This window comes from Eurosta solidaginis, chromosome 5, assembly GCF_040869045.1.
Source record: "Eurosta solidaginis isolate ZX-2024a chromosome 5, ASM4086904v1, whole genome shotgun sequence".
NCBI lineage: Eukaryota > Metazoa > Arthropoda > Insecta > Diptera > Tephritidae > Eurosta > Eurosta solidaginis.
The window spans coordinates 96867280-96890906 of NC_090323.1; the positions used below are offsets into that span (position 1 = coordinate 96867280).

Genomic DNA, 23627 nt, shown 5'->3' on the forward strand with positions numbered 1-23627 from the left:
TGTCTCTTCAAAAGTCGTTTGTTTTTTGTGGTCTACATGTAAAAACTATGACTACGAATCACGTATTTCAAAAATATTTGAAGTAAACGTAACTATTTGATGAAATTTGATGAATTTTGAAGCTGCTATCCGTAAAAAAGGGGCAAAAATGACAGTTTATATGAAGTATATAATATATATACCACTCTATGATATTTTCAGACAACAATATATGCTATATACGTAAGCATTTGGTGAAATTTGAAGCTTCTAGCTGTTAAAACGGGGCAGAAATTCTTATCTGAACAATCGGTTGTATGAGATATATACTATGTATACCACCGATCTCAATGATTTTTTCAGACATCAATATATGCTATACACGTAAGCATTTGGTGAAATTTGAAGCTTCTAGCTGTTAAAATGGGGCCGAAATCGCAAAAAAGTATATATATACTATATATATATACTATATATATATACTATATATATACACTATATATACCATCATATATATATTATATATATCACCGATCTCTATGATTTTTTGACACAACAATATATACTATATACGTAAGCAATCGGTGAAATTTGAAGTTTATAGCTGTTAAAATGGGATAGAAATTGCGAAAAGTTTCTTATCTGAACAATCGGTTGTATGAGATATATACTATATATACAACCGATCTCTATGATTTTTTCAGACAACAATATATGCCATATACGTAAGCGTTCGGTGAAATTTGAAGCTTCTAGCTGTTAAAATGGGGCTAAAATTGCGAAAATATATATATATGCTATATATCCATATATATACTATATATACCACCGATCTGTATGATTTTTTCAGACAACAATATATGCTATATACGTAAGCATTCGTTGAAATTTGAAGCCTCTAGCTCTTAAAATAGGGCAGTAATTACGAAAAGTTTCTTATCTGAACAATCGGTTGTGGGGGATATATACTATATATACGACCGATCTCATAAATTTTTTCAGGCAACAATATGTGCAATATACGAAAATATATGGTGAAGTTTGAAGCTTCAATCTGCTAAATTGAGTAAGATATTACAAAAATCCTCTTTTTCTGAAAAATCGGTTGTATGGAGGATATATGCTATAGTGGTCCGATCCGGCCGGTTCCGACAAATGTCTAATCGGACACCCAAATACACCCGCTCACCAAATTTTATCAAGATATCTCAAAAATTGAGGGACTAGTTTGCATACAAACAGACAGACGGACAGACGGACATGGCTAAATCAACTCAGCTCTTCAACCTGATTATTTCGGTATACTTAATGGTGAGTCTATCTATTTTCCTTTAAGGACTTACAATTTTGGGTTTCGTGACGAAATTAATATACCATTTCATTTTCATGAAAGGTATAAAAATAGGTAGGTACTTTGTGTGAGGGTGCAAAGCTTCATGTTTTTTGTGGTCTGCATGTAAAAACTATGACTACGAATCACGTATTTCAAAAATATATGAAGTAAGCGTAACTATTTGATGAAATTTGATGAATTTTGAAGCTTCTATCCGTAAAAAAGGGGCAAAAATTACAGTTTATATGAAGTATATAATATATATACCACCGATCTCTATAATTTCTTCAGACAACAATATATGCTATATACGTAAGCATTTGGTGAAATTTGAAGCTTCTAGCTGTTAAAACGGGGCAGAAATTGCGCAAAGTTTCTTATCTGAACAATCGGTTGTATGAGATATATACTATGTATACCACCGATCTCAATGATTTTTTTCAGACATCAATATATGCTATACACGTAAGCATTTGGTGAAATTTGAATTTCTAGCTGTTAAAATGGGGCCGAAATCGCAAAAAAAAAATATATATATACTATATATACCATCATATATATTATATATATCACCGATCTCTATGATTTTTTTACATGACAATATATACTATATACGTAAGCAATCGGTGAAATTTGAAGCTTATAGCTGTTAAAATGGGGTAGAAATTGCGAAGTTTCTTAACTGAACAATCGGTTGTATGAGATATATACTATATATACAACCGATCTCTATGATTTTTTCAAACAACAATATATGCCATATACGTAAGCGTTCGGTGAAATCTGAAGCTTCTAGCTGTTAAAATGGGGCTAAAATTGCGAATATATATATATATACTATATATATATATACTATATATACTATATATATATATACTATATATACTATATATATATATACTATATATACTATATATATATATACTATATATACCACCATATATATACTATATATACACCGATCTGTATGATTTTTTCAGACAACAATATATGCTATATACGTAAGCATTCGTTGAAATTTGAAGCCTCTAGCTCTTAAAATAGGGCAGTAATTACGAAAAGTTTCTTATCTGAACAATCAGTTGTGGGGGATATTACTTTATATACGACCGATCTCATCAATTTTTTCAGGCAACAATGTGTGCAATATACGAAAGTATATGGTGAAGTTTGAAGCTTCAATCTGTTAAATTAAGTAAGATATTACAAAGATCCTCTTTTTCTGAAAAATCGGATGTATGGAGGATTTACGCTATAGTGTCCGATCCGGCCGGTTCCGACAAATGTCTAATCGGACAATCAAATACACCCGCTCACCAAATTTTATCAAGATATCTCAAAAATTGAGGAACTAGTTTGCATACAAACAGACAGACGGACAGACGGACATGGCTAAATCAACTCAGCTCTTCAACCTGATTATTTCGGTATACTTAATGGTGGGTCTATCTATTTTCCTTTAAGGACTTACAATTTTGGGTTTCGTGACGAAATTAATATACCATTTCATTTTCATGAAAGGTATAAAAATAGGTAGGTACTTTGTGTGAGGATGCAGCGCTTCACGTTTTTTGTGGTCTGCATGTAAAAACTATGACTACGAATCACGTATTTCAAAAATATATGATGTAAACGTAACTATTTGATGAAATTTGATGAATCTTGAAGCTGCTATCCGTAAAAAAGGGGAAAAATTACAGTTTATATGAAGTATATAATATATATACCACCGATCTCTATGATTTTTTCAGACAACAATATATGCTATATACGTAAGCATTTGGTGAAATTTGAAGCTTCTAGCTGTTAAAACGGGGCAGAAATTGCGCTAAGTTTCTTATCTGAACAACCGGTTGTATGAGATATATACTATGTATACCACCGATCTCAATGATTTTTTCAGACATCAATATATGCTATACACGTAAGCATTTGGTGAAATTTGAAGCTTCTAGCTGTTAAAATGGGGCCGAAATCGCAAAAAAAAAATATATATACTATATATACCATCACATATATATTATATATATTACCGATCTCTCTGATTTTTTGACACAACAATATATACTATATACGTAAGCAATCAGTGAAATTTGAAGCTTATAGCTGCTAAAATGGGGTAGAAATTTATCTGAACAATCGGTTGTATGAGATATATACTATATATACAACCGATCTCTATGATTTTTTCAGAAAACAATATATGCCATATACGTAAGCGTTCGGTGAAATTTGAAGCTTCTAGCTGTTAAAATGGGGCTAAAATTGCGAAAATATATATATATTCTATATATATATTCTATATATATATTCTATATATATATACTATATATACCACCATATATATACTATATATACTACCGATCTGTATGATTTTTTCAGACAACAATATATGCTATATACGTAAGCATTCGTTGAAATTTGAAGCCTCTAGCTCTTAAAATGGGAAAGTAATTACGAAGTTTCTTATCTGAACAATCGGTTGTGGAGGATATATACTATATATACGACCGATCTCATCAATTTTTTCAGGCAACAATATGTGCAATATACGAAAGTATATGGTGAGGTTTGAAGGTTCAATCTGTTAAATTGAGTAAGATATTACAAAAATCCTCTTTTTCTGAAAAATCGGTTGTATGGAGGATATATGCTATAGTGGTCCGATCCGGCCGGTTCCGACAAATGCCTAATAGGACTCCCAAATACACCCGCTCACCAATTTTATCAAGATATCTCAAAATTGAGGGACTAGTTTGCATAGAAACAGACAGACGGACAGACGGACATGGCTAAATCCACTCAGCTCTTCAACCTGATTATTTCGGTATACTTAATGGTGGGTTTATCTATTTTCCTTTAAGGACTTATAATTTTGGGTTTCGTGGCGAAATTAATATACCATTTCATTTTCATGAAAGGTATAAAAATAGGTAGGTACTTTGTGTGAGGATGCAAAGCTTCACGTTTTTTGTGGTCTGCATGTAAAACTATGACTACGAATCACGTATTTCAAAAATATATGAAGTAAGCGTAACTATTTGATGAAATTTGATGAATTTTGAAGCTTCTATCCGTAAAAAAGGGGCAAAAATGACAGTTTATATGAAGTATATAATATATATACCACCGATCTCTATGATTTTTTCAGACAACAATATATGCTATATACGTAAGCATTTGGTGAAATTTGAAGCTTCTAGCTGTTAAAACGGGGCAGAAATTGCACAAAGCTTCTTATCTGAACAATCGGTTGTATGAGATATATACTATGTATACCACCGATCTCAATGATTTTTTCAGACATCAATATATGCTATACACGTAAGCATTTGGTGAAATTTGAAGCTCCTAGCTGTTAAAATGGGGCCGAAATCGCAAAAAAAAAAAATATATATATACTATATATACCATCATATATATATTATATATATCACCGATCTTTATGATTTTTTGACACAACAATATATACTATATACGTAAGCAATCGGTGAAATTTGAAGCCTCTAGCTGTTAAAATGGGGCTAAAATTGCAAAAATATATATATATACTATATATATATACTATATATATATACTATATATATATACTATATATACTATATATATTGTAACGAATTTGCTGCAAATCCTCTTATTTGCAATCCTCTGCTAAGTTCGAATCACTAAACTGTTGAATAAATAACTCCAATATTGAATAATGGAAAAATGGCCTTTATTAAAATACTTCACAACAGTAACTGTGCAACGAATAGCTTAATAACCAAACTGATAGCTCAAATGAAACTCCACTATTCAAAATAATACTGCTATTGCTGCTAGATATCGTCTTAGTCGTAACTGCTGATCAACTCAAATCAAACTGAATTGCAGCGCCTCTACATCTGTTGCCTTTTACTCTTTGGTTTCCTCGTTCGCATTTTTCTAGAATCTACTAGCATTGTCCATGAGCTCTCAAACGTCTCAGCTATAACTAAAATTGCACAATTTTATACATCTTTTAGGCGCTTCCAGAATCTACTAGTGCAGTAGCTCTTAAACTTCTCAGATATATGTATGTGTTAGTGCCTTGACTCTCCGCTGCTCGTATACGTACATGGTACATATATGTTGACGCAGTTATTGTTTCGTTTATGTAGATACATAATGATTGAATTATTGATGTGCATTCACGTTACTGTTTAGCATCGGCTTAGAGACGATAGCATCGCTCAGTGCTGCTAACATTCGTTACACTGCCCTCCACCTAAGTCTGATCTTCCCGATCAGACAAATCTCTCGATCTAAACGCTGCTAGCCTCTCCAAATGAACCACTTTCATTTTGGTTCGTGGTTTTCCAATGGTTTGTATGCGGTACACTACATCGTTGATTCGCTTTACAACTTTGTATGGGCATTCCCAGTTACACTGCAATTTCGGGGACAAACCTTTTTTTCGTTGTGGGTTGTATAGCAGCACCAAATCTCCTTCCTGAAACCCTTCCGAATTAATTGCTTTATCGTACCTCGCTTTCATCTTGTCACTCATAATCTTTGCTCGTTGCCTTACCAGATCGTGTATCTCTCTCAGCTCTTCTTCCAAGACACCAGTGGATTTCTTAACATTCCTCTCCGCATCGGCATCTATCCCATACTTCAAATCAGCTGGCGGTCGAAGGTCATTGCCAAAAATTAACTTTGCGGGAGTTTGGCCCGTTGTGTCATGTACTGCCGATCGGTAGGCCATCAAGAATAATGATATGTGTGTATCCCAGTCCTTATGGTACTTGTCTACTACTTTCCTTAAATGCTCCTCCAATGTTCTATTGAAGCGTTCCACCATACCATCCGACTGAGGATGCAATGCAGTTGTCCGTGTTTTTCGAATGCCCAACTTCTTGCACATTTCTTGGAACACAGCTGATTCAAAATTCCTGCCTTGGTCAGAATGTAACTCCATTGGTACACCATACCTTGCAACCCATTCGTTTTTAACCACTTCTGCTACTGTTTCTGCTTCTTGGTTTGGGATTGGGTATACCTCTGGCCATTTACTGAAATAATCCATAACCACCAGTACGTATTTGTTTCCGCGGTTGCTAGTAGGAAATGGACCTGCGACATCCATGGCGATCCTTTCAAATGGTGCACCTGAAATATACTGCTTCATCTGGCCATGACTTCGGGTTTTGGGCCCTTTCGCTTTGTTGCATACCTCGCAGTTGGCAATCCACTCGGTGACCGACTGACGGCAACCAACCCAATAGAATCTCTGCTTAATTTTCTCGAGCGTCTTCGTGATTCCAAGATGACCTCCACTTGGACCATTGTGCAGCTCGCTGAGCACGTCAGGAATCCTCTTCCTGGGAACAACTATCAGTTTCTTCTTGCATTGACCATCCTCACTCTCCCATACTCGATGCAAGCAACCGGATATCAATTCTAAACTGTTCCACTGTGCCCAATATGACTTCGCAATGGGACTCTCTGCTGACATCTCCTCTCTGCTTGGTCTTTCGTTTCGTTCGAGCCCTTGCATAACATGTGACAGATCTGTATCTTCTAGCTGACACTTTCTTAGTTGTTCCTTGTCCCATTCATCCGTACACGTTATAGTCATTAGCCGGACATCTATAATGTCTTCTTTAGCCTCGGCCTTTGAGCAGTGCTTGCATTCCAGACTACATGGTCTTCGTGGCATTGCATCAGCATTTCCATGGGTACTACCTTTTCGATGCTCAATGGAAAAGTCATAGCTTCGTAGTCGCTCGATCCACCGTGCCAGTTCTCCTTCTGGATTACGGAACTGCAGAAGCCATTTCAACGCTGCGTGATCTGTCCTGGCACGGAATCGCTGGCCGTAGAGGTATTTGTGAAAATGTTTAATGCACTCTACCAATGCCAACAGCTCTCTCCGTGTAACGCAATAGTTCCTCTCTGGTTTTCCAATTGAACGGCTGTAATATGCAACTACCTTCTCTTGTCCATCGACCAGTTGTGATAAAACGCCTCCTATAGCATATCGGCTCGCATCTGTATCTAGAATAAATGTTGCTCCTGGAATCGGGTATGCCAACATTGGGGAAGTGCACAACCGCTCTTTCAATGTTTGGAAAGCTACTTCTTGCTCCTTCTTCCATTCAAAATCTTTATTTTTCCTTTTTAGCTCGTGGAGACTATGGGCTACGCAGGCAAAATTTGGTACAAATCGGCGGTAATATGTGCACAGCCCAAGGAAACTTCTCAATTCATGCAGATTCTTTGGTCTTGGCCAATCCTTTACTGCCTCTATCTTTTCATTCGCTGTACAGACACCTTCTGTCACTACCTTGTGGCCCAAATAATTTACTTCCTTTTTAAACAGCGTACACTTTTTGGGACTTAACTTCAGACCAGCGCAAGCTATTCTCTGGAAAACTTCCTCCAAGTTTTTAAGATGTTCATCAAAACTCTTGCCCAATACGATGATGTCGTCCAGGTACACCAAGCAAATTTTCCAATGTAGTCCTTTCAGTACCTGGTCCATGAGTCTCTCAAAAGTAGCTGGTGCATTACAAAGCCCAAAAGGCATCACTGTAAATTGCCAAAGACCATCACCGACACTGAAGGCTGTTTTCTCTTTATCTTCCTCCTTCACCTCAACTTGCCAGTAGTGTGGAAAACCATTTCGTACCAGATAGCGAGTCCAGAGTGTCGTCAATTCTTGGCAACGGGTAGCTATCCTTTTTCGTAACGTCATTCAACTTTCGGTAGTCCACGCAAAACCTCATTTTTCCATCCTTCTTCTTTACAAGTACTACCGGTGAGCTCCATGGACTAGCTGATGGTTCGATGACGCCGCTGTCACTCATTTCTTGTATGATTTGACTCACAACTTCCCGCTTCGCCAGTGGAACACTACGTGGAGCTTGACGGATCGGCCTCGCATCTCCAGTGTCAATTTGATGTTTCACAACCTTGGTGCGGCCTGGTTTGGAACCATCCTGGTCAAATATGTTCGCGTATTTTATGAGCAGTTTTTTTGCATTACTCTGATAGGCTTCCTCTAGCCCATGCGTCCATGCCGTGATATCATTTTAAAGATCAGTATTACTAGATGAAACGTGTTCCTGGAGCTGTTCACAGTTAATAACTACTTCGGCCTCTTGGCATCTTCCCAAAATACCTCCTTTGGTCAAATTGAATCGTGACTTGAACTCATTGAGTACTCTTACCGGAATACGTCCATCTTGTTTTGTCATAGCCAGGGTTTTTCCTACAAGTATGTTCAGTGCTGATTTATTTGCTGCTTCGACAACCCACAATTTGTTTGTACCACAATCTCCATCAACCTTTGCCCAGATGACTGCTTCTGATTTTGGTGGTATTTGCTGACTCTCTTCCACCAGCACTCGTTTACTGCTGTAGCCTCTCTCGTAGCCGAAATTAAGTCGCACATCCATGTACTTATATCGCATCGTCTTGCTTTGCATATCGATCTTGATGCCTTGGTTGATTAAGAAGTCCACTCCAATTATGATTTCATCAACAATACCTGCCACTATAAAATTGTGAAGTACCGTGACGTTCGCAATTGCTACTTCACATTCTACTTCTCCAATTACCTGGGTGTCCTCTCCCGTGGCTGTACGTAATCTTGCTCCAAGCAATGGTCTTATCTTCTTGTTGACTAAATCTGATCGAATGATGGAATGGGATGCACCCGTATCTACAGTCAGTAAACGTTCCTATCCATCCACATGTCCTCCGACAGTAACATTGCTTGACCTTCTTCCAATTTGCGAGATAGAGATTATGGGGCATTCAATTGAGGGAGCCAGCTGTCGCCCCTTTGCGGCTGACTCGCTTTAGTTTAACGATTGAGTGGATTTGGAGATTTGCTCGTCTCCTTCAGCTCTGCGTTTCGGTCACCCACATTGTTGGAACTATTGGAATTGCTACTGCAATGACGTGCAATGTGACCTGGGTTACCGCACTTGAAACATTTCATAACTCCGGCATTTTTTGTTGTGATCCCTTCAGAGCTTCCAAAATTGTATCTACCCACTCTGGCCTTTCTGCTTCCACACGATGATCTTTGTATGCTGGTTTGCTCAATAATGACGCCGTTTCCTGAGTCAATGCATGGGATACCGTTTCAGAAAATGTTTGCTTTGCGTTCACGTATGTGGCTCGCTTCGTTTCGACGTCCCGTATGCCATTTATAAAGCTCTGAATCTTCACTCTTTCCGTGTATTCCACGGGTGCATCCGCATTTGCAAGATGAGCCAATCTCTCAATGTCCGAAGCAAACTCCTGCAAAGTCTCGTTAGCATTTTGGTAGCGGTTTTGCAATTCTATTTGAAATATCTGTTTCCTGTGTTCGCTTCCGTATCGCCGTTCTACAGCAGCCATCAATGCGTCATAACTGTCCCGTTCGTACTCTGGAATAGTCTGACAGATTTCGGCAGCTGGTCCTTTCAATGCTACGAAGAGTGCGGCAACTTTATCTTCCACATTCCAGTTGTTCACTGCTGCGGTCTTCTCAAACTGTAGCTTAAATACCTGGAAAGGAACAGAGCCGTCAAAAGATGGAGTCTTTACCTTTGGATTACTCGCTGAGACTGTTGGGCGATTTAATTGCAACTCCTGTATACGACCTCTCAAAGTTTCTATCTCATCATCAATTTTGTCCTAGAGCTGCACAATTTTTGTATCCTGTGCTTCCAGCTTTGATGTTACCCTTGGTTCCTGTGCTTCCAACTGCGAAGACATTTGCGCCACCTGCAATGATAAGTGCTCCTCTTGTGCTTCCATCTTAGATGTTATACGTGTCTCTTGCGACTCCAGTTGGGATGCCATATATGTCTTCTGTTCTTCGAGCTGCGTAGAAATTTGTGATGACATTTCGGACATTTGTGCCGATGTTGCAGCCAACATCATGTTCAGGTCTGTGTTCGCCATTGTCTGCGGTGTTTCATTTTTCTCTTCAATTTTTGCTGTTGTCTCGTCCTCATCAGGATAAAAGACATACTCGTCCACATCAATTCCTTCTGCTTCCATTGCCTCTCGTAGCCGTGCCTGAAGTTCGAGTTTAACGCCGCTTGTATTCAATCCACGGCTCTCCAACTCCTTCTTTAGTTGCTGGGTCTTCAATTCACTGAACTTTGCCATGTCCTTGTTGTCCTCTGGAATTTATTCAACAGTTCCTCTCCTGACACCAATTGTAACGAATTTGCTGCAAATCCTCTTATTTGCAATCCTCTGCTAAGTTCGAATCACTAAACTGTTGAATAAATAACTCCAATATTGAATAATGGAAAAATGGCCTTTATTAAAATACTTCACAACAGTAACTGTGCAACGAATAGCTTAATAACCAAACTGATAGCTCAAATGAAACTCCACTATTCAAAATAATACTGCTATTGCTCGCTAGATATCGTCTTAGTTGTAACTGCTGATCAACTCAAATCAAACTGAATTGCAGCGCCTCTACATCTGTTGCCTTTTATACTCTTTGGTTTCCTCGTTCGCATTTTTCTAGAATCTACTAGCATTGTCCATGAGCTCTCAAACTTCTCAGCTATAACTAAAATTGCACAATTTTATACATCTTTTAGGCGCTTCCAGAATCTACTAGTGCAGTAGCTCTCAAACTTCTCAGATATATGCATGTGTTAGTGCCTTGACTCTCCGCTGCTCGTATACGTACATGGTACATATATGTTGACGCAGTTATTGTTTCGTTTATGTAGATACATAATGATTGAATTATTGATGTGCATTCACGTTACTGCTTAGCATCGGCTTAGAGACGATAGCATCGCTCAGTGCTGCTAACATTCGTTACAATATATACTATATATACCACCATATATATACTATATATACCACCGATTTGTATGATTTTTTCAGACAACAACATATGCTATATACGTAAGCATTCGTTGAAATTTGAAGCCTCTAGCTCTTAAAATAGGGCAGTAATTACGAAAAGTTTCTTATCTGAACAATCGATTGTGGGGGATATATACTATATATACGACCGATCTCATCAATTTTTGCAGGCAACAATATGTGCAATATACGAAAGTATATGGTGAAGTTTAAGCTTCAATCTGTTAAATTGAGTAAGATATTACAAAAATCCTCTTTTTCTGAAAAATCGGTTGTATTGAGGATATATGCTATAGTGGTCCGATCCGGCCGGTTCCGAAAAATGTCTAATCGGACACCCAAATACACCCGCTCACCAAATTTTATCAAGATATCTCAAAAATTGAGGGACTAGTTTGGATACAAACAGACAGACGGACAGACGGACATGGCTAAATCCACTCAGCTCTTCAACCTGATTATTTCGGTATACTTAATGGTGGGTCTATCTATTTTCCTTTAAGGACTTACAATTTTGTGTTTCGTGACGAAATTAATATACCATTTCATTTTCATGAAAGGTATAAAAACAAACACAAGAACCTGAACACAGCAAATAGCGAAAATACCAAAAAACATACATTAGCGTTACATAAATACCACAGCTAACAGACAACAAAACATTACACAAAATCATACCAAGCAGTAACACAAGCTATGCACACAAACCATATCATACATTAAAAAGCATATACAAAAACAAAGGACAAAATTGAAAAGGAACAACTACATAGCGTAGTTTACGAAATTCGATGTCATGGTAACAAAGGAGAGAAATGTAACAAAGTTTATATACGCACAACAAAAAGATCACTAGGAACGAGAATAAAGGAACATGAACTAGATGCAAAAAACAACAAAAGCAATACAGCACTGGCCCAACACCTTACGGAAAAGAAACACACAGCTGATTTCGACAACGCAACAATACTGGATGTGGAGAACAGAACGCGTCGAAGGATGACACTAGAGGGACTGCGCATACAACAAAAACTACCAACAACGATCAACTTTAAAGAGGACGTTGATAATATTAATTGTGCCTATGCGACGTCAATAACAAAAAATGTCTGGAGGTGACAAGTGCAATATTGTTTTTAATGTTAATAGACGGTATTTTAATGTAGCAAATGTCGGTGTGATTTTTAATTATTGTTCTTATTTGTTTGTTATTAATATGTGTACTTATATTTTTAAAGAAATGTGACAAAAACCACTGGTTTAAACAATGTAAGTGATTTAATATTGAACATTAATACCAATTATTGTATTTGTAACATACATGTTTTTCGTATTTAATAAATAGATTCCCTGAGGAAGACACGAAAATGTGACAAAAATTTTAATTTCCGTAAAGAAAGTCAAAATGAATTTACCTTAACACTTTATACCATGCCGTGAATATAACTACAAAATTGAAAAATTAAAGAAAAGGCAAACTTTTAAATATTCTTAAAAAGTTTGTAAAAAGAGACTCTATTGCAATCACACTTTGTATATATATTTCTGATTCTCATATGTAAGAATCGGAATTAATAAACTTTGGCTTCCAGTGCGAGTTTAAGTTATCTGGAGGTTGAACCTGCACTTTTGGTCCCTTTAGCTGTGATAAGCAAGAATATTTTATGTAAACGTACATTGAGTTAGACTGAGATTAACTTTAACCACAGATTAAATTCGTACTGAAAAATGGTTCCTAAGAATCAAAAAAGGCAAGGTAAAACTCAAATCAAGTTTAACTATAGTTTATACTCTCTTAAAAGGAACAGTTTCAATTTCCAAGCTTCGATTCGTATTTTGAATTTAAAAAAGTGGTTTGGTGAGTGAACCGATCAATAACACTGCTTGTAACTACAAACGAAATTAGTAAGATCTTTTGTAAATGAAACCAATCCACAGGAATCACGGCGGACGAATACTATTTTTAGGGGCATCCTGAAACACATGTATGTATAATATGGCACATTAAAATAATGAATAATTACCACAATCATCCATTGAATGATTGGTGTCGTGTAAGTGGCATACTTGGCAAATGCAATTAACCCAATCCCTCATATATTCTGCTGAATCGGCCGCTAGATAATAAGTGCGTTTCGGAGTTTTGATGTCGAACATAAACTGAAATTTTTGTTTCCTGTTTTCCAGTCGAAGACCACAATCAACTTGCTCACATTGATCTAAATCAATAATGCCTTTTAGTTTCCGACAATTACGATCAGTGTAATACTCGAGACAGAACTGTTCCGGAATTTCTCCTTGTTTTAAAGTGAACCACCGTCGACGCCATCGCTGTTCAGGGAGGAAAGTAAAAAAACGTATAAATAAATGTTAAGTGTGAGTTGGTTTTACAAAAACATATGAGTGCAGTGAGAATAGTGTCGATCCCGTACTCTCGGTAAAAGATATAGAGTACAACCAATACTAGTGAGTACTTCGCTACTTTTATCCGATTTGAAACAAGTTTGTATTTTTTTAACAACAAGTAAGTGTGTAACAAAACCTCTTTTCTACCTCTTGCAGAGTTGGGTAAAGCTAGAAAAAAACGCGAGTACCGAATTTAAGAAAAGAAAAACACAAAGACATTGCCTATAACACTCGCTTAAAATCAGTGTATCAAATTATTTAAAGAAGGGGCTAGTATTTCTATATTTATTTCGATTAGTTTATGCCAGCACAAGGTACTCTTATGTCAGCAAAGTAAATATCGTCGGCTTATACGTCGGCTTATAACCTCAACAAGGACCCAGTTTTTCAGGAGAACAAAAAAAACCGTTTTGACAGTTATATTGTAATTTGCTTATAATATGAAGTACGCCAATGGGTGATGAAAAGTGCGGTTGTGTATTCAAATCAGTTCTTGTTCCACACTCAGCTTTATTTAGTTAAAAAAAACAGATAGAGCTTTTTCTATTCGAATAAAAATTACTTTTATAATGTAAAACGCTTATGTAGGAGAAATTGCCAAGAATCTTTCTATCTGAACGATCGGTTGCATGGGATATATACTATATATAGCTCCGATCAAAGTGATTTTTTCATAAAATCTTCTATGATATATTAAAATATATATCACCGAGTTTCACGTTTATACTTTCTAAATTCAGGGAGAAATGACCAAAAATCTTTCTATCTGAACGATCGGTTGTATGGGATATATACTATATATAGCTCCGATCAAAGTGATTTTTTCGGAAAAATCTTCTATGATATATTAAAATATATATCACCGAGTTTTACATTTATAATTTCTAAATTGCAGCAGGAATGACCAAAATCGTCTTATCTGAACGATCGGTTGTATGGGAGATATATGTTATAGTGGTCCGATCCTACCGGATCCGAAAAATGTAATACAAAAATACATCCTTGCGCCAAATTTCATTGAGATATCTCAAAACTTGAGGGACTAGTTTGCGTTCAAACAGACAGACGAACGGACAGACGGACATGGCTATATCAACTCAGTTCGTCGCCCTGATCAATTCGGTATACTTAATGGTGAGTGTATCTTCTGTATTTCTCAACGTTACAAACATCGGACCAAAGTTAATATACCATTTCATTCAAGGTTCGAATCGAGCTCAAGGCCAGAGCAATAATTTTTTTATCTAATGATAATTATTGTTATTTTTAAATTTTTCTAAATTTGAAAAATTGTATTTTGTTTTTGGAATAGTAAGTAGAAAATTTTTCAGACAACCTGCCATAGCTGCGCAGATAGATCCATTTCGAAGGGTGCTAAGCCTTCATCATCAGTACGCTTTAGGCATGCTGCGCTAACCATTTAGCTATACAGCGGTGGTTTGTTTGACTGGCAAATTTGCTACTTCTATTCCTTTTTACCAACTATATTTATTCAGTGTTGCGCCATCTGGTGCAAATCACTGATAATGCTGGATTTTTGTTTATTGTCAATTACTTTGTTTGACATTGGTTTATTAACAATTGTTTTTGTTTTTAACGGCCTATTGATAAATCATCCAAGGTTCGAATCGAGCTCAAGGCCAGAACAATAATTTTTTTTCCAATGATAATTATTGTTATTTTTTAATTTTTCTAAATTTGAAAAATTGTATTTTGTTTTTGGAATAGTAAGTAGAAAATTTTTCAGACAACCTGCCATAGCTGCGCAGATAGATCCATTTCGAAGGGTGCTAAGCCTTCATCATCAGTACGCTTTAGGCATGCTGCGCTAACCATTTAGCTATACAGCGGTGGTTTGTTTGACTGGCAAATTTGCTACTTCTATTCCTTTTTACCAACTATATTTATTCAGTGTTGCGCCATCTGGTGCAAATCACTGATAATGCTGGATTTTTGTTTATTGTCAATTACTTTGTTTGACATTCCCAAGTGCTCATGGTTATTAACAATTGTTTTTGTTTTTAACGGCCTATTGATAAATCATTCAAGGTTCGAATCGAGCTCAAGGCCAGAACAATAATTTTTTTTCCAATGATAATTATTGTTATTTTTTAATTTTTTTAAATTTGAAAAAATGTATTTTGTTTTTGGAATAGTAAGTAGAAAATTTTTCAGACAACCTACCATAGCTGCGCAAATTTAGAAATATTAAAAAATAACAATAATTATCACTAGAAAAAAAATTATTGTTCTGGCCTTGAGCTCGATTCGAACCTTGAATGATTTATCAATAGGCCGATAAAAACAAACACATTTGTTAATAAACCATGAGCACTTGGGAATGTCAAACAAAGTAATTGACAATAAACAAAAATCCAGCATTATCAGTGATTTGCACCAGATGGCGCAACACTGAATAAATATAGTTGGTAAAAAGGAATAGAAGTAGCAAATTTGCCAGTCAAACAAACCACCGCTCTATAGCTAAATGGTTAGCGCAGCATGCCTAAAGCGTACTGATGATGAAGGCTTAGCACCCTTCGAAATGGATCAGACAACCTGCCATAGCTGCGCAAATTTAGAAAAATTAAAAAATAACAATAATTATCATTAGAAAAAAAATTATTGTTCTGGCCTTGAGCTCGATTCGAACCTTGAATGATTTATCAATAGGCCGATAAAAACAAAAACAATTGTTAATAAACCATGAGCACTTGGGAATGTCAAACAAAGTAATTGACAATAAACAAAAATCCAGCATTATCAGTGATTTGCACCAGATGGCGCAACACTGAATAAATATAGTTGGTAAAAAGGAATAGAAGTAGCAAATTTGCCAGTCAAACAAACCACCGCTGTATAGCTAAATGGTTAGCGCAGCATGCCTAAAGCGTACTGATGATGAAGGCTTAGCACCCTTCGAAATGGATCTATCTGCGCAGCTATGGCAGGTTGTCTGAAACATTTTCTACTTACTATTCCAAAAACAAAATACAATTTTTCAAATTTAGAAAAATTAAAAAATAACAATAATTATCATTAGAAAAAAAATTATTGTTCTGGCCTTGAGCTCGATTCGAACCTTGAATGATTTATCAATAGGCCGATAAAAACAAAAACAATTGTTAATAAACCATGAGCACTTGGGAATGTCAAACAAAGTAATTGACAATAAACAAAAATCCAGCATTATCAGTGATTTGCACCAGATGGCGCAACACTGAATAAATATAGTTGGTAAAAAGGAATAGAAGTAGCAAATTTGCCAGTCAAACAAACCACCGCTGTATAGCTAAATGTTTAGCGCAGCATGCCTAAAGCGTACTGATGATGAAGGCTTAGCACCCTTCGAAATGGATCTATCTGCGCAGCTATGGCAGGTTGTCTGAAAAATTTTCTACTTACTATTCTAAAAACAAAATACAATTTTTCAAATTTAGAAAAATTAAAAAATAACAATAATTATCATTGGAAAAAATTATTGTTCTGGCCTTGAGCTCGATTTGAACCTTGAATGATTTATCAATAGGCCGATAAAAACAAAAACAATTGTTAATAAACCATGAGCACTTGGGAATGTCAAACAAAGTAATTGACAATAAACAAAAATCCAGCATTATCAGTGATTTGCACCAGATGGCGCAACACTGAATAAATATAGTTGGTAAAAAGGAATAGAAGTAGCAAATTTGCCAGTCAAACAAACCACCGCTGTATAGCTAAATGGTTAGCGCAGCATGCCTAAAGCGTACTGATGATGAAGGCTTAGCACCCTTCGAAATGGATCTATCTGCGCAGCTATGGCAGGTTGTCTGAAAAATTTTCTACTTACTATTCCAAAAACAAAATACAATTTTTCAAATTTAGAAAAATTAAAAAATAACAATAATTATCATTAGAAAAAAAATTATTGTTCTGGCCTTGAGCTCGATTCGAACCTTGAATGATTTATCAATAGGCCGATAAAAACAAAAACAATTGTTAATAAACCATGAGCACTTGGAATGTCAAACAAAGTAATTGACAATAAACAAAAATCCAGCATTATCAGTGATTTGCACCAGATGGCGCAACACTGAATAAATATAGTTGGTAAAAAGGAATAGAAGTAGCAAATTTGCCAGTCAAACAAACCACCGCTGTATAGCTAAATGGTTAGCGCAGCATGCCTAAAGCGTACTGATGATGAAGGCTTAGCACCCTTCGAAATGGATCTATCTGCGCAGCTATGGCAGGTTGTCTGAAAAATTTTCTACTTACTATTCCAAAAACAAAATACAATTTTTCCAATTTAGTAAATTAAAAAATAACAATAATTATCATTAGAAAAAAAAAATTATTGTTCTGGCCTTGAGCTCGATTCGAACCTTGAATGATTTATCAATAGGCCGATAAAAACAAAAACAATTGTTAATAAACCATGAGCACTTGGGAATGTCAAACAAAGTAATTGACAATAAACAAAAATCCAGCATTATCAGTGATTTGCACCAGATGGCGCAACACTGAATAAATATAGTTGGTAAAAAGGAATAGAAGTAGCAAATTTGCCAGTCAAACAAACCACCGCTGTATAGCTAAATGGTTAGCGCAGCATGCCTAAAGCGTACTGATGATGAAGGCTTAGCACCCTTCGAAATGGATCTATCTGCGCAGCTATGGCAGGTTGTCTGAAAAATTTTCTACTTACTATTCCAAAAACAAAATACAATTTTTCAAATTTAGGAAAATTAAAAAATAACAATAATTATCATTAGAAAAAAAAATTATTGTTCTGGCCTTGAGCTCGATTCGAACCTTGAATTATTTATCAATAGGCCGATAAAAACAAAAACAATTGTTAATAAACCATGAGCACTTGGGAATGTCAAACAAAGTAATTGACAATAAACAAAAATCCAGCATTATCAGTTATTTGCACCAGATGGCGCAACACTGAATAAATATAGTTGGTAAAAAGGAATAGAAGTAGCAAATTTGCCAGTCCAACAAACCACCGCTGTATAGCTAAATGGTTAGCGCAGCATGCCTAAAGCGTACTGATGATGAAGGCCTAGCACCCTTCGAAATGGATCTATCTGCGCAGCTATGGCAGGTTGTCTGAAAAATTTTCTACTTACTATTCCAAAAACAAAATACAATTTTTCAAATTTAGAAAAATTAAAAAAATAACAATAATTATCATTAGGAAAAAAAATTATTGTTCTGGCCTTGAGCTCGATTCGAACCTTGAATGATTTATCAATAGGCCGATAAAAACAAAAACAATTGTTAATAAACCATGAGCACTTGGGAATGTCAAACAAAGTAATTGACAATAAACAAAAATCCAGCATTATCAGTGATTTGCACCAGATGGCGCAACACTGAATAAATATAGTTGGTAAAAAGGAATAGAAGTAGCAAATTTGCCAGTCAAACAAACCACAGCTGTATAGCTAAATGGTTAGCGCAGCATGCCTAAAGCGTACTGATGATGAAGGCTTAGCACCATTCGAAATGGATCTATCTGCGCAGCTATGGCAGGTTGTCTGAAACATTTTCTACTTACTATTCCAAAAACAAAATACAATTTTTCAAATTTAGAAAAATTTAAAAATAACAATAATTATCGTTAGAAAAAAATTATTGTTCTGGCCTTGAGCTCGATTCGAACCTTGAATGATTTATCAATAGGCCGATAAAAACAAAAACAATTGTTAATAAACCATGAGCACTTGGGAATGTCAAACAAAGTAATTGACAATAAACAAAAATCCAGCATTATCAGTGATTTGCACCATATGGCGCAACACTGAATAAATATAGTTGGTAAAAAGGAATAGAAGTAGCAAATTTGCCAGTCAAACAAACCACCGTTGTATAGCTAAATGGTTAGCGCAGCATGCCTAAAGCGTACTGATGATGAAGGCTTAGCACCCTTCGAAATGGATCTATCTGCGCAGCTATGGCAGGTTGTCTGAAAAATTTTCTACTTACTATTCCAAAAACAAAATACAATTTTTCAAATTTAGAAAAATTAAAAAATAACAATAATTATCATTAGAAAAAAAATTATTGTTCTGGCTTTGAGCTCGATTCGAACCTTGAATGATTTATCAATAGGCCGATAAAAACAAAAACAATTGTTAATAAACCATGAGCACTAGGGAATGTCAAACAAAGTAATTGACAATAAACAAAAATCCAGCATTATCAGTGATTTGCACCAGATGGCGCAACACTGAATAAATATAGTTGGTAAAAAGGAATAGAAGTAGCAAATTTGCCAGTCAAACAAACCACCGCTGTATAGCTAAATGGTTAGCGCAGCATGCCTAAAGCGTACTGATAATGAAGGCTTAGCACCCTTCGAAATGGATCTATCTGCGCAGCTATGGCAGGTTGTCTGAAAAATTTTCTACTTACTATTCCAAAAATAAAATACAATTTTTCAAATTTAGAAAAATTAAAAAAAAACAATAATTATCATTAGAAAAAAAAATTATTGTTCGGGCCTTGAGCTCGATTCGAACCTTGAATGATTTATCAATAGGCCGATAAAAACAAAAACAATTATTAATAAACCATGAGCACTTGGGAATGTCAAACAAAGTAATTGACAATAAACAAAAATCCAGCATTATCAGTGATTTGCACCAGATGGCGCAACACTGAATAAATATAGTTGGTAAAAAGGAATAGAAGTAGCAAATTTGCCAGTCAAACAAACCACCGATGTATAGCTAAATGGTTAGCGCAGCATGCCTAAAGCGTACTGATGATGAAGGCTTAGCACCCTTCGAAATGGATCTATCTGCGCAGCTATGGCAGGTTGTCTGAAAAATTGTCTACTTACTATTCCAAAAACAAAATACAATTTTTCAAATTTAGAAAAATTAAAAAATAACAATAATTATCATTAGAAAAAAAATTATTGTTCTGGCCTTGAGCTCGATTCGAACCTTGAATGATTTATCAATAGGCCGATAAAAACAAAAACAATTGTTAATAAACCATGAGCACTTGGGAATGTCAAACAAAGTAATTGACAATAAACAAAAATCCAGCATTATCAGTGATTTGCACCAGATGGCGCAACACTGAATAAATATAGTTGGTAAAAAGAAATAGAAGTAGCAAATTTGCCAGTCAAACAAATCACCGCTGTATAGCTAAATGTTTAGCGCAGCATGCCTAAAGCGTACTGATGATGAAGGCTTAGCACCCTTCGAAATGGATCTATCTGCGCAGCTATGGCAGGTTGTCTGAAAAATTTTCTACTTACTATTCCAAAAACAAAATACAATTTTTCAAATTTAGAAAAATTAAAAAATAACAATAATTATCATTAGGAAAAAAATTATTGTTCTGGCCTTGAGCTCGATTCGAACCTTGAATGATTTATCAATAGGCCGATAAAACAAAAACAATTGTTAATAAACCATGAGCACTTGGGAATGTCAAACAAAGTAATTGACAATAAACAAAAATCCAGCATTATCAGTGATTTTCACCAGATGGCGCAACACTGAATAAATATAGTTGGTAAAAAGGAATAGAAGTAGCAAATTTGCCAGTCAAACAAACCACCGCTGTATAGCTAAATGGTTAGCGCAGCATGCCTAAAGCGTACTGATGATGAAGGCTTAGCACCCTTCGAAATGGATCTATCTGCGCAGCTATGGCAGGTTGTCTGAAAAATTTTCTACTTACTATTCCAAAAACAAAATACAATTTTTCAAATTTAGAAAAATTAAAAAATAACAATAATTATCATTAGAAAAAAAATTATTGTTCTGGCCTTGAGCTCGATTCGAACCTTGAATGATTTATCAATAGGCCGATAAAAACAAAAACAATTGTTAATAAACCATGAGCACTTGGGAATGTCAAACAAAGTAATTGACAATAAACAAAAATCCAGCATTATCAGTGATTTGCACCAGATGGCGCAACACTGAATAAATATAGTTGGTAAAAAGGAATAGAAGTAGCAAATTTGCCAGTCAAACAAACCACCGCTGTATAGCTAAATGGTTAGCGCAGCATGCCTAAAGCGTACTGATAATGAAGGCTTAGCACCCTTCGAAATGGAACTATCTGCGCAGCTATGGCAGGTTGTCTGAAAAATTTTCTACTTACTATTCCAAAAACAAAATACAATTTTTCAAATTTAGAAAAATTAAAAAAAAACAATAATTATCATTAGAAAAAAAAATTATTGTTCTGGCCTTGAGCTCGATTCGAACCTTGAATGATTTATCAATAGGCCGATAAAAACAAAAACAATTGTTAATAAACCATGAGCACTTGGGAATGGCAAACAAAGTAATTGACAATAAACAAAAATCCAGCATTATCAGTGATTTGCACCAGATGGCGCAACACTGAATAAATATAGTTGGTAAAAAGGAATAGAAATAGCAAATTTGCCAGTCAAACAAACCACCGCTGTATAGCTAAATGGTTAGCGCAGCATGCCTAAAGCGTACTGATGATGAAGGCTTAGCACCCTTCGAAGTGGATCTATCTGCGCAGCTATGGCAGGTTGTCTGAAAAATTTTCTACTTACTATTCCAAAAACAAAATACAATTTTTCAAATTTAGAAAAATTTAAAAATAACAATAATTATCATTAGAAAAAAAATTATTGTTCTGGCCTTGAGCTCGATTCGAACCTTGAATGATTTATCAATAGTCCGATAAAAACAAAAACAATTGTTAATAAACCATGAGCACTTGGGAATGTCAAACAAAGTAATTGACAATAAACAAAAATCCAGCATTATCAGTGATTTGCACCAGATGGCGCAACACTGAATAAATATAGTTGGTAAAAAGGAATAGAAGTAGCAAATTTGCCAGTCAAACAAACCACCGCTGTATAGCTAAATGTTTAGCGCAGCATGCCTAAAGCGTACTGATGATGAAGGCTTAGCACCCTTCGAAATGGATCTATCTGCGCAGCTATGGCAGGTTGTCTGAAAAATTTTCTACTTACTATTCCAAAAACAAAATACAATTTTTCAAATTTAGAAAAATTAAAAAATAACAATAATTATCATTGGAAAAAAAATTATTGTTCTGGCCTTGAGCTCGATTCGAACCTTGAATGATTTATCAATAGGCCGATAAAAACAAAAACAATTGTTAATAAACCATGAGCACTTGGGAATGTCAAACAAAGTAATTGACAATAAACAAAAATCCAGCATTATCAGTGATTTTCACCAGATGGCGCAACACTGAATAAATATAGTTGGTAAAAAGGAATAGAAGTAGCAAATTTGCCAGTCAAACAAACCACCGCTGTATAGCTAAATGGTTAGCGCAGCATTCCTAAAGCGTACTGATGATGAAGGCTTAGCACCCTTCGAAATGGTTCTATCTGCGCAGCTATGGCAGGTTGTCTAAAAAATTTTCTACTTACTATTCCAAAAACAAAATACAATTTTTCAAATTTAGAAAAATTAAAAAAATAACAATAATTATCATTAGGAAAAAATATTATTGTTCTGGCCTTGAGCTCGATTCGAACCTTGAATGATTTATCAATAGGCCGATAAAAACAAAAACAATTGTTAATAAACCATGAGCACTTGGGAATGTCAAACAAAGTAATTGACAATAAACAAAAATCCAGCATTATCAGTGATTTGCACCATATGGCGCAACACTGAATAAATATAGTTGGTAAAAAGGAATAGAAGTAGCAAATTTGCCAGTCAAACAAACCACCGTTGTATAGCTAAATGGTTAGCGCAGCATGCCTAAAGCGTACTGATGATGAAGGCTTAGCACCCTTCGAAATGGATCTATCTGCGCAGCTATGGCAGGTTGTCTGAAAAATTTTCTACTTACTATTCCAAAAACAAAATACAATTTTTCAAATTTAGGAAAATTAAAAAATAACAATAATTATCATTAGAAAAAAAAATTATTGTTCTGGCCTTGAGCTCGATTCGAACCTTGAATTATTTATCAATAGGCCGATAAAAACAAAAACAATTGTTAATAAACCATGAGCACTTGGGAATGTCAAACAAAGTAATTGACAATAAACAAAAAT

The 23627-nt window shown here is 35.4% G+C and overlaps 1 protein-coding gene across 4 annotated transcripts in view; it reads right to left on the bottom strand.

Moving 5' to 3' along the window:
* Positions 1-23627, bottom strand: part of dos (daughter of sevenless) — a 564233-nt gene that overhangs the window by 305587 nt on the left and 235019 nt on the right. For all 4 annotated transcript variants that reach the window (XM_067787082.1, XM_067787081.1, XM_067787080.1 and 1 more), the window contains exon 2: positions 13195-13501. In XM_067787082.1, the coding sequence (XP_067643183.1) occupies positions 13195-13501 (307 nt within the window). The remainder of the gene's footprint in view (positions 1-13194; positions 13502-23627) is intronic.